At 28.4% G+C, this 13,540-nt stretch overlaps 1 protein-coding gene across 1 annotated transcript; it reads left to right on the top strand.

Moving 5' to 3' along the window:
- The first annotated feature begins 1,873 nt into the window (after positions 1 to 1,873).
- Positions 1,874 to 13,297, top strand: LOC100168568 (protein kinase shaggy). The gene is given in 12 exon segments (XM_008185733.3): positions 1,874 to 2,747; positions 6,657 to 6,847; positions 7,417 to 7,500; positions 7,566 to 7,676; positions 7,757 to 7,802; positions 7,805 to 7,855; positions 7,858 to 7,897; positions 7,899 to 7,990; positions 9,065 to 9,258; positions 10,301 to 10,487; positions 11,067 to 11,257; positions 12,571 to 13,297. Coding segments are annotated over 11 exon segments (1,269 nt in total). The 5' UTR covers positions 1,874 to 2,662; the 3' UTR covers positions 11,255 to 11,257; positions 12,571 to 13,297.
- The last annotated feature ends 243 nt before the right edge of the window (positions 13,298 to 13,540 follow it).

Raw genomic sequence — 13,540 nt, 5'->3', positions numbered from 1 at the left:
TACTACATAGTCCCCTTTACAAAAGTGGTTTTAATGCTGTATAAACATTCAACGAGGTAGGTATGAACATATATAGGACATAAGTGGAACTACTAACTAGTTTTTCCTATTATTGCCTATTGGGACTTGGGATGGATATGGATTGGTATTTCTGACCAGCCCGGAAAAATAACTTTTTAGCGGCCCACTAGCACTAGTTCATGTAAGTACCTGGTAGGGGCCTATTTATTGGGGGGGCATTCATGGGGCAAGTGTAAAGTGGTTAAGTGGTAAAGGGACTTAAGGTGGTTATTTTGTTTAGTCCTTTAAAAACCATTTATAACTTATTGTTGATGGTTTGCAACAGCAGATTACATTTGTAGAGTTCAGTAGTGCAAGCAGTGGCAAACAGTTCAAAAATCCTAACCTATTACAAATTATTAATATTAAATAGGTAGGTATACCTAAATATAATATAGGTATTATTATTTATAATTATACGATCGTGCGAATGAACGAGATTTGGGGTAATATAATATAAACTGCAGTCAATCATTTCAGCCAAAGGCCTTACTTACGCATGCGTTAATAACAAAATTCCAAGTATAATAGGTACTATAATAATAGGCGGAGTCTTACTTTAGAGGATGTCAGCGCACTATTCGTTTTTTCTCTCTGGCCCACGCGCAACATAGACAAAACGCATTTACGCAAAATCATTTTTTCAGTTATCATAGTTCATCTTAGAGTTAAGTCACCTATTACAAAAAAGACAGAGAATAATATTTTTGAGGGAATGACATATCGATTTTATATTTTATTATTATTTGACTTTCAAAATAAATAAATTCCCTCAAAAGCATTATTCTCTATCTTTTTTTCATGGGTGACATTACTCTAAGATTACTTAAACACATGGAAAAAATGATTTTGCGTAAATGCATTTTGTCTATGTTGCGTGTGAGCCAGAGAGAGAAAACAAATAGTGCGCTGACAGCCTCTTAAGTGGTGGCCGGGGGGAATAAGGGGAATGCAGCCCTGACTCCTGACATAATTGGGGGCCTCTATTTTACTGTACTAGTCATAATGACATAATGTACGTTTAATTCAAATCAATCAATGAATGAATTTCAAATAGGTAATTTATTTGTAATCTTAAAATAAATTATAAACCATAGGTATAGCAAAATAACTGAATTTATAATTTAAGTTAAGGGGCCCCACCAAAAAATTAGCTCCAGGCCCAAAAATTCCTAAGTAAGAAGACTCTGATATTAGGTATATCGGCATATCGCACACGGATATAATATCACGTCAGCGGGCCTTAAAAACACCAAATTCGGCGGCAAACGGTGCTTTTTCTATACTCTTTTTTATCCATGAACGCGGTTTTAAGGTTACGTTCGTTCCAGTCGTCTCCGATCGAACGTCGGGAAAGACAAGGATATCGGCAAGACGCGCGGCGTTCATGCAGCTAACCCTGCGCGCCCTATCCTTGTATGCGCCGACGTGACTATCGCTTTTCGAGATGATTATTATAATATTTTCTATGAGATACCTAAACAGGTCGATATTTTGTTTTCGGCGGATAGTTGATCATTGCCACAAATTGTGTTTTCGACAAAATGTCAAAATATCGGCGAACCGAACCGGTCGTTTTTTGGCCGCCCAACGGTCCGCGGCGCAACGGCCAATGAGTAATGACGGTGGACACGAAAGAAGTAAAATATGGAAATGCGGCGGAACGGGCCCGCCGCCGACGTGCCGCGCGATAGTCGGCGGCGCCGCTACTACGCAATAGACTGACGTCACAGTCACGTTTTCGACATTGTGTGATGGCGTGCGCGGGCCGTGGCGGTGTCGGCCGCGTCGCGGGTCGGGGGGTCCCCCTAACCGCTCCGATTGGGTCAATGTCTGCCGTCTGGTGCTGCGTCCGCCGTCGTTTCCAAAATGGAGACACAGCCGCGCCGAACTCGTGATTAAAACACGATTTACGAACGACCCAAGACGAAAGCTCGTTTTTCGACGACGACGAAGACCAGCGCCGATCGTTTCGGCCACTCAAATTTAGTATAGATTCCCGTCGGAAAAAAGTCGAACTATAATAAAATATTATTCTCGTCCGTTTCTCCCGCGGTCGAGGAGTTTGGTCAGTCCGTTAACGCCAAGCCGCGGTCTGCGTGTGCGCGCGCTCGCGTGTGTGTGTGTACCGTGTTTGAGTGTGCGTGCGCGTACTGCGTACAGTCCGTCGTCGTTTTCCAATGTGCTGCTCTGCCGCCGCCGCCGCCGCCACCACTACCCTCAGGTAGTAGCGTACACTAGCGTAGTATGTGGGCCGCGAACCAGGCCAGATAGGCGTATCAGAAAAATTTCTTCTTTTTTTTTTATCAATAAAAAAAAGTGCGGAGCAATAAATCACGTTTCCTTTTCTCGTTCCGTTTTGTACGGCACACATTTTCCATTACCACCCGTGTGTGTATGTGTTTACGCCGAACTCGCGAGTTCTCACGAATTATGTAAAACCGAAGAGCAGCCCCCCGCCGCACACTTGGTCGACGACGCCGACGACGACTGCTGTCTGCTACGAGACGACGACGACGACGACGACAACGACGACGGTTGGTAAAAGAGCTTCTCCGAGGAGAGAACTCGACGACGATTTTCACACCACCCGCCGGTGGACATGAGCGGAAGGCCCAGGACCACTTCCTTTGCAGAAGGAAATAAGACTTCTCCGAATCCTCCTCTGGGCGGAATTAAAGTCATAAGTACGTTCTTGCAAGCGCTCTTACTTACTACTGTGTGCCGACTCTAAATTACTTACAACTTACATTACTTTTGCAATACTTACCTACGACGACAGTACGTTGTCTTGACAAGTCAACCCACGCTACTTAGGTGTACCAGCTAATCTTATCAACTGCTGTCTTACTCTCCCTCACTTTCACTGTAAAAATGGTCGAAGGATATCACGGATTTCGTCTGTTTATCTGGTTGTGGAATACATCTCTCGATCCACTGTTAGGTACTTACCTAGGTCATGTTACGGCTTTTCATCCCTATCACACAAACAATTCTAATTATTTATGATACGCTATCTTTTTAGAATTCTAAGGTAATTTGCTAAACCTATCTTGCATACCTACAGTCCTTAAAATCAATTTCATATTTTATTACCTTTAAGTAGGTTTTTGGGTATTTTATTCGTAAATTAATGATTCCTTGTTTTTCTATAAAATATATATAATATGTTAAATTAAAGTCACTTGCATGATTTTGGCGTACTTAAATAACACTAGGTCTAATTACTAATAATAAATTCTTGTGATAACTAAGTAAGCTAATCAATTGTGGATGTGACAATACTTTCAGGATTTTTCTATGGTCATAATTCTTAACAAAGAGATTAATATTTATTTTTCCAACAAAGAAATCAGTTCAGTGGTAATTCTCTATTGAGTTATAGAATAAAACTATCCACCATTATAATGTTTAAATAATGTACTTAAATACGTCATTCTGCTAACTATGTTAGATAAAAATATATTAATTATTATCACTATAAAAAAAATCTGTCTATAGGCTTACTGTTATTTCATTAGTCATATTATGGTACTAATATGCATCTATATCTACCGTCCTACCACACATACATGTAATGTACTTACCCAATTTTAAATTTTGAATATTATGCATTATCATAACTTTTTTATAAATGATTGAATAAATTTAGGAATTTGTGTATTCTTAATTTCTTAATTAAATTTGATACCTAGTAAATATCTAAATAAACTAATTAAACTAAAATATTCTCCTTTAAAAAATTTATTTTTGTTGCTAATCCCGTTGCTACTTGCTAATTATAATGTAATTACATTTTTTATTTCAACTGTCAATTAATTATGCAACATTTGAAAGTTTATTTACATGAAAAAAATGTATTTATCAGTGCTTAATTATGCAAACAATTTTATTAAATTCTATCATGCTGTGTAATAGGTAAATACTTATTGGAGTTGTCAAATAAGGATGTATGCACCTAAAATTATAAAATGGTTTAAAATATGGTATTTTTTAATTTTTATAAAAAATCTAGGAGTAGGTGGGGTAGGTATGTATATTGTATGTAATAGACAATAGTAGGTACCTATGTTAAGTATGTATATTATTACCTATATATTATGAATGTTACATTTATGATCAAAATTAAATGTTTATAGAGTACTTACAACATATATTATTTATTATTTAGGTATACCTACAATTTTCTAATTAGGGTTTTGATATTTTTATTTCATAACCTAGTTTTATATCCCGTATCAAGTTGTCAGAACACTACAAAAAAATCTACCAGTTACTAATCTATATATGCCTTAGTTGTTTTAGCTACATTCATGGCTACTTGTATCACTTGTAAGAATTTTTTTATTGTTATACTTTAGCTATTGTTATTGTTACTTAATTATTATTTGCATCATACACGTATCCTTGTTAAATATCAGTTGGTGTAAAATATATACAATAAAAATAAAATATAGGTAAATAATAATTGTTATGTGCCTATCTATGGGTATACTAGTTACTAGTTACCTATATGCCTGTGAATATGTCATCACATTTATTTTAATTACAAATTAATTAATTACAACTAGGTACCTACCTACTTATACAGTTGATTAGTTTGATTCAATATTATTTAAAATAATTTAGGTTGGTATTGAATATATGCAATTTTTACTGTACTTACCAATTTATTATTAGATATGAAATAAAAAATATTATTTATTATTAAAATATTTTGTTAATTAAAATCTCGATTACAAAAAAAAAAAATATTAAAGTGATTTTTATTCAGGTATTAAAATGCTATATATCTTACCTAGATATCTTAATGAAGTGATTGATTGAATTCAATTTATCAATTTTAAATTTTCATTTAAATAAATAACCTTTATTGAATCTATAAATATATTGGTTAGTTGGTTTCATTGTGCCAAGTTAATTTTGAAATGACAGACCTTTTTTCCAATTCAATGTCAATACATTGGCTTGAAATGTCAGTAAGCTAAGTAGTAATGGACTTACATCTCCCGTGTGAAGATCCTTCAATAAATGATGTGGTTCCTATTTGGAATCCAACTGTGGTAGCAAACGCTGAACGTATAAGACTTCAAGGTATTAATTTTCTTAATATTCTTCTTTAAAATGGATTATAAATTCTCAACTAAAAATAATTCAACAAGTTTGTTTTACTTTTTTTTTTTGATTGAGTTTAAACTTATTTAGAACTCCAATTGTCTATGATCTGAAAGTAATCTTATTAGTTATCTATATAATTTTAAGAATTTTTTAGAATCTATAGTTCATTCTTCAACTAATGATAATTGATTTAAACTGAATCTAAACATCTAATATGTTTGATATATTGTGTTAGTCTCTATTTGTCCTTAATTTATTTTAAATTTACATATCAAAAATCATTGGAATGTTTTTATCAATCAAAGTATATATTTTTATTTTTTATATGTAATAATTGTCAATAAAAATAAATGGCTAGGTATAAGTCCTAAGTTCTAAGAATAATTATTCTATTTTTTGTATAATGTATTCTCATTACATAGTTTATCTTAATATTTTCATTAGTTCTATTGAACTTATTTAATTTTAAAAACATATAAAAATATTTTGGAATTATGATAAGAATGTTAATTTTATTACGAGTTATTCTTACAAATTATTGGTTAACTGATAATAGCATCTATTCTACCAAGTTATGTTAAATTATTTAATATAGGTAATACTAAATAAAATCAATCTATATGTTTAATAAAACTGTCTTAAGTTATTTACCTTTTTTTGATTAGTTATTTTGTGGTATTTAGTTCACTGCTTTATACCTGTTTGCTTACCTCTTAGTCGTTAATCATTATCATTATTTATTTTTGTATTGGTTTTGATTTCATAAATTTTCAATAAAAAAAATTATACATTAAAAATAGTTTCTAACTTAAGTACATTAATAGATACACCTATCTATGTTTATTAAAATCAATAAATTTTTTTTATATATACCTATGTATAATGTTATATAGTACTAAATTAGATACTTGTTGCTTGTTTAGAAGTCAAATATTCATTGATTCACACAATTGATAAGCAACATGATAGTCACTCACTGTTATAAAATATAATAGTGATTCAATATAATAACATTCAAATTCAATAATCTTGTTATTAGTAATTTTATAAATTACTACATAGGTAGTCAAAATTATTTTGTACAAATTTAATTTTAGTTGTAGCCAGTAATTTATTTTAATAGGATAAAAAATATTTTAGTAAGTAGGTACTATAGGTATTCCAATATTATTAGGCGTATATATGAGTGTTGGCAATTTTCAATGTAATATTTTTAGAAATAGATTTTGCAGTTAAATATCATCTTCTGCCTATTTTTGTCAATTAAACTAATAATATGTACCTAATAGAACTATCTACCATTTTCTTAATGAAAAAACTATTCGATATACCTAAATATTTTTTGTATAATATTATTTATTTCAAATACATTGATGCCAAAAAGTTTTAGTCCTGGTCTCATTTGTTTTTTAATTTAAGTACATTTAAGCATTTTGTAAATATTCTAATTTTACTTCATGGTAATTTATTTATTTTAGGTAAAGATGGCAGTAAAGTCACTACAGTTGTGGCAAATCCCTGCCAGGGACCAGATCGACCCTTGGAGGTGTCATATACGGACACAATGGTTATCGGCAATGGAAGTTTTGGTGTTGTATACCAAGCCAAATTATGTGATACAGGAGAAATGGTCGCTATTAAAAAAGTTCTTCAAGATAAAAGATTTAAAGTAAGTTCTATTTTGTTACCTAACTTTTATTTTAAATGTAAAATATTAACATACTTTTGATAGTTTGTTTTTTAAATGTTTGATTTTCTTGAGAAATGTGTGCACTATCTATTAAATATAGTGTTTTTATATTTTAACATAAGCATTATAATTATAAACATAATTATTTAGATTAAAATAAGATGTCTTTGATTAATGTCTTGTACTTATATAAGAATTGTTCTAGCAACAGATTTTATTTGAGGTCTAGTATATTATTCAAAGATTTGGAAAATATATAAAAAATGAATTAAATTAAATACAACACTTATAAATTTAAGCCGCATCCAGACGCAAGATAAATTTGTAGAAAATATGTGTTAACCTAGGTCTGAAAGTGTCTTAAAATAGGCATAAATTATTATTATTAATATAATATAATTTAAAAATGTCTATGTTTGTTCTCTAAAAAAACTATAACTGTAAGTCTGTAACTGTTAAAAAAAAGATTGGAATTAAACTATTTTTATATTTAGATCAATAATTTTAAATATTTTTTATGTATTTATTAATTTTATGGGTTATTTTAGAATCGTGAATTACAAATAATGAAACGCCTAGATCATTGTAACATAGTGAAATTGAAATTCTTCTTTTATTCAAGTGGTGACAAGGTAAATTTAACATTATTTAATTACCTAAACCTTTTTGTTCTTTAAAACTATTGTGATTATTTTAGAAGGATGAAGTTTATCTAAATTTAGTTTTGGAATACATACCAGATACTGTATATAAAGTTGCTCGTCATTATAGCAAATTAAGGCAAACAATTCCGATTAACTACATAAAGGTTTGCTTCCTTACAATATTATAAAATTATTAATAAAAATAATGGTAATAATGAATGGTATCAATGAATTTATTTTATAGCTGTACATGTACCAGTTATTCCGAAGCTTGGCTTATATTCACTCATTAGCATATGTCATCGTGATATTAAGCCTCAAAATTTGTTATTAAACCCTGAAACACGGTATTGAAATTGTGCGATTTGGCAGTGCTAAGACTCTTATCAAGGTGAACCTAATGTATCCTACATATGTTCAAGATACTACCGAGCACCTGAACTGATATTTGGTGCTATAGATTACACTACAAAAATTGGTAATTTTTTTTTTTTACATATAAAAACAAAATGTATTTAAACTTCATTAAATATGATGTTCTTACATTTTATGAAAATTAGGTGAGCCAATACTAATCAGTAATCAGTATATTAAGAAATTATTTATTTATTGAGATTATACCTAATATAAAATAATTATAGTAGTCTGTAATAATTATTTATCAGTAAATAATAACTTATCGTTATTAACTTAAGAATATTTTTTAATTATATGTTATTTTATTTATCATCATTGATGGAGACTATTGTGTTCAAATTATTATTTATTTGAGACAGGCGTTTAGAAAGCTAACTATTTGTTACAATTTTCTAACTTAAGGTGCCCAGTGCCAATGTCATTTTGTCCACAAAAATACATTACAGGAATAATGGTCCTATCCTGTAGAATTTACTAAATTTGATTATTTTTATTTAAAATAATAGAAGGTTATATTCTACAGGTCATGTTAAAATGTATTTTTTAATATATTAATCTTAAACTTTATATTAATATGTCTAAACAAATGTTAAGTTTTTTTTGCAATTATTTTATACCAACAATTCTACAATCCTTAAGAGTATTTCATGTGAAGTGAAGTCATTTTTTTTGATATAATACACCATATTAACCTCCCTTAAATAAGTATTGGGCTGTAGATGTGGAAAAGTATTATAAATATAATACTATATAATATTATATTCAAATTGAATAGAATTGGGGAAAATTTAAAAAATCGGTTTTACTTTGATAAAGTTTAAAGTATTTAAAGATTTTAATATAATTTTTAAGTGTTCTATGAAATTTTACAAAGCAATTTATCTATTATCAACCTTAGCATATAAAAAACATAGGCTCCATTTAAAATACATGTTTGAAAATATTTTTGCAAGACTGTAACTTACGTATTTCTATGTACATAACCACCTGTTATAAAGTTCTTTTTAAAATGCTAACCCAATTTTTATAATTTTTTGTTTTTTTACTCGCTTAATAATTTAGTTTTATACAGCTTTTAAATTTCAATTATAATGTATCAATTGTTTTATCTTTTAATGAAATATTGATTTCTTAGATGTATGGAGTGCTGGTTGTGTATTAGCAGAACTTATGTTAGGTCAGCCAATCTTCCCAGGAGACTCTGGTGTTGATCAATTAGTGGAAATTATAAAAGTCCTTGGCACACCAACAAGAGAACAGATTAGAGAAATGAATCCCAACTATACAGAATTCAAATTTCCACAGATTAAATCTCATCCTTGGTCAAAGGTAGGTTGTTGTTTGAATTGGATTTTAATTGAATTTAATTAATATGTATAAGCTTAAAGAAATTATACATACTTCCAGAGTTTGCTCATAGGCTTTTTAAAAACTTTTATCTCTAAACTTAACTAACATTGAAAAGTTAAAATTATAGTTTTGGTAAATTAAATTTTGTTCAAGTTATATTAATTTGATCTAGATGTTAGAAATGACTATAGTAAGTATTATAATTAGTATAATAATAGTAACATTTGATGAATAATTAAATGTAACTAATATTTAAAGAAAAATATTAAATAAAATCAGTAAGATATTATATTCATTAATTTTTTAATCTATATCGTTAAATGTTAAACATTAAATAGTGTTTGAGCAAATTCAATTTACTGGGTATTTCAATTTCTTTTATCTATCAAATAATTTAACTAATTTTTCACTTTTTTTGGTTTATGTTAATTTTTTCACTAATATTATTTCAGTAAGACATGTTAGAGGAGAATTATCTATATTTTTATTTTTAACGTACATATTGTACCTTGCAGTTTATGCTGCAACGCATGTCATTCCCAAAAAACAGCAATGTTCATCAAAAAATTAGAGTAAGTCGAAAAATGACTATGAAACAGTTTGAATATCTAACCGGTTTTTCTTGTTAAATTATTATAACCTTTTGACATACTCTTTATATTAAAAGAGTCTTAACAATTTGCATACAGAGGTTACAATACTGATTATTTAGTTTATAATTTATAATGTTTTATGAAGATAATTTCAGTTTTATATAATAATAGTTTATTAAATATTATTCTTTTGATAAGTTTAAAACAAATTAAGTATTTGCTCGTAAAAGTGGTATTCGACTTGTGGTTATTACTGCTATATTTGAAAGTTTACTGTAGAAATTAAAGAAAATTAGAGCTCTAACATGTCTTTTGAATTGTTATATTTATTTAATTTATGCCGTTTTTCTTTTAATATTTGAACTGTAATGAAGTGTGTGTTTGAAGCGTATATTCTATGTGTTAACCTAAAGGCGTCATTTGTAAAGGTTTTCCGTATGCGGACACCAGCAGAAGCTGTAGAATTGGTGTCAGTGTTACTTGAATATACTCCATCACTTAGGGTGTCTCCATTACAAGCATGTGCTCATGCATTTTTTGATGAGCTAAGAGATCCGCTCCATAGATTACCAAATGGACGATCATTACCTCCACTATTCAATTTTACACAATTAGGTACGTAATTAACTTAAATTCTCCTTTAAAATCAAAAATTATTTTAAGTTTCTTTTAAGACGTCACATCTCCATATGTTATCTCCGTCTTACAAAAATGTAACACTCAAAAATAATTTAAGAATTTTCATTCTACAGAACCAATTATGTTGTTAACTGCAATAGAGTGAATTTACCTATAATCAAACTTAAATGTAAGAACATTATCAGTGTTTTTATGATTGTTCTTTACAATATTTAATTTACAAGTTGCGAGTAGGTTTAAAATATTTCAATTAAACAATGCATAATGACTATGCATACGGACATTAAAAATGGAAATATTGTAAAGAACCAACTTAGAAACTCATATTAAAATATTCTTACCTTTAAGTTTAATAATTGGTAAATTTACTTAAGTATTATAGCTTATAACACAAAATTGGTTTGGCTAATTGTGAATTTTCTAAGTTGTATCTGTATGTTTGTAAAATGGAGATAACACATGATGCAGCCGTGGCATGCTCTTAAATAATGTTTAAATATTACTATTTTTAACTTTCTTTTAACTTCAAACTAAACTATTAAATGTTTTCTTCAGAATTGAGTGCAGCTGGGTCTTTGAAATCTGCTTTGATACCCAAGCATTTAAAAGATTCTGTAGGAAGCGGAAATGAAGCATCTGCAGCTAGTGGTGGTCCATCTACTCCAGAGAATATTAATCCAGACAGTCCAAATCACCCTTCTTCATCGACTACTTCCAGGCAACCTTCAAATGAAATAGTTTAAAAGGTAAAGGAAAATTACATATTTACTATGTAGATTTAAAATTGGTTTCTGTGAATTATTTTTAATAGGGTTGTCAAAAATCATTATTAAACTATACAATTAATATTGAAGTTCATTGTTTTAAAATCCTTTATACCTACATTTTATAATGAGTTATTTAAATTTATATTCAATTGGAATTCCATCAAAATCATCCTAATTATTTATTGTTCATACCTATATTTTGTCTTTTTATACTTTATTTTTTATTTTAGTAATAATCATTAATTAAAATGAATTGCTAAATCAAAAATGTTCGCTAATTTTGTTTACTTTATTATTTTCTTCTTCTCTTTCATTTCTTTTTTATTGTTATTAAAGTTGTATATTGCTTGCACAGTCGTAAAGTAGAGTAAAGCATAGTAACAAAAGTAATTTGACGTCATTCAATGAAATATTGGCAATAGTGTATTGCCAATTTAATTATTTTAAACTTCTTTTCAATGGAATGTATTACTTATTATTATAAATTTTAAATTAATGTAATTATAAATAATACTTATTTAGTAAAATACTGTTTACCTAAGTGCTTTTCCATAGATTAAAGTGAAATAGTTTATATTGAAAATAAAATGTACGTTGATGTACAATTGACATTATTGTTCATTATTTTAAAAATATCAAAATTAGTCGACAAAAGTCATACAGCTTGGTTAAATCTAATCTAAATTATTTTTTATTATTTATTATCTTAATAGTTTATAGTACTCCTCTACTACTTAGTTTCTTAATGACAATAAATAATGTTACAATAACATTTTTTAATTAATCTAGTGTAAATATATACAGCAGCATCATTTTCAACAGGTTGATCTATTGCTATGATAAAAGATCTGAAAAACCATTTTATCCCATCCCCTTTGATTTCCATCTTAATTAATTTGAGTATTGACATATAAATCGTCAATTTATATTATCTTGACTTTCAAGTAGATTACAGTGAGTTTTACTAGTTTTTAGAATGATAATAGATTGTATTATTAATGTGGAATTGGTAAATAAATTTACTATGAAATGTGACTGAAGAATATATATACCTAATTAGGCTTTATGTTCTTGTAATAGTTAATAATAACTATCAACGATTACCTACATTGTGTTTTTATTTTTAGTAGTGTTTAATTAATTGTATAAGGTGATGATTACAGCAAATATTAAATGCATTTGTTAATTTACAATCTTTAACCTACTGAAACTAAACTGCTATAACGAAGGACCTTGGCCTTTAATGCTTTAGTATGTTAGTTATAAATATTGTTATTTTTTGTTGTTTACAGTGCGACCAAAAAATGCCTTGGCAATCAAACCACTCACAAACATATTAAGGTAATATATATGTACACTGAAAAAAATCTTACAAATTCATCATATCTGTATTGTTTTTTGTATTTAGTTTTAAAAAAAGTACAGTCTAAGGTTGTCAACTTTGTTATTAGGTAAAATTGTTGATACCTAAAATTGCCTTATGAAATGAATGAATTACGCAATTTTAAAACATTTTTAAGCTCATTTCAATATTACTAACAACCATTTTTTCTTTTTGTTACAAACTTAAAACAAAATTATTGGAACTAATAATCAGTCTTATTTTAATCTAATATTATTATGTTGTTGTTTTTCCCTTTTTTTATGGTAAGGTATTTGTTTTTTTTTCTCAGAGGATCTCGTCAAACGTGTAGCCTTTTAAAAATTAAATTCAAATTTTGATTTAGTTCCCAATTACTTGCCTTTTGTGTTATTTTTAAGTCCAAAGATAATTGTATAAACAATTAAATGTGTTAATATATACTAAAATAAACTCGTGTAAATATAGTGCAAATTCTTATGGTTTTGTAGTGTATTTTTTATGTTTGTAAGTGATGTGAAAGCATTCTTTAAAGGGTTAGGTCTAAAGCTTTTATTCAATCATAATACATATTAATACAAATGTAGAGTACCTAATTGTTAATTTCATAAACTACAAATGATTTGTATAACATAAAATTGCAGGTGTTTAAAAACTTATATTGCATTGATAATTTTATTTTATTTTTGCATACCCAACGTTCCTGTTTTTTTTTTTTTGTAGACAACCTAAATATTAATATATATTATGATTTCTAAAATTCTAATAAAAATAAATCATTCATATTATTATTTATTCAGATAATCAATATTGTTAGTATATTACTATTTAAATATAATATGTACCTTGAAAAAAAAACCCATACACATAATTACTCCTAACAAAATTGCATCTATTTCATA

This window comes from Acyrthosiphon pisum, chromosome A1 (genome assembly GCF_005508785.2).
Source record: "Acyrthosiphon pisum isolate AL4f chromosome A1, pea_aphid_22Mar2018_4r6ur, whole genome shotgun sequence".
Classification (NCBI taxonomy): Eukaryota; Metazoa; Arthropoda; class Insecta; order Hemiptera; family Aphididae; genus Acyrthosiphon; species Acyrthosiphon pisum.
This window is presented reverse-complemented; position numbering and strand designations above follow the sequence as displayed.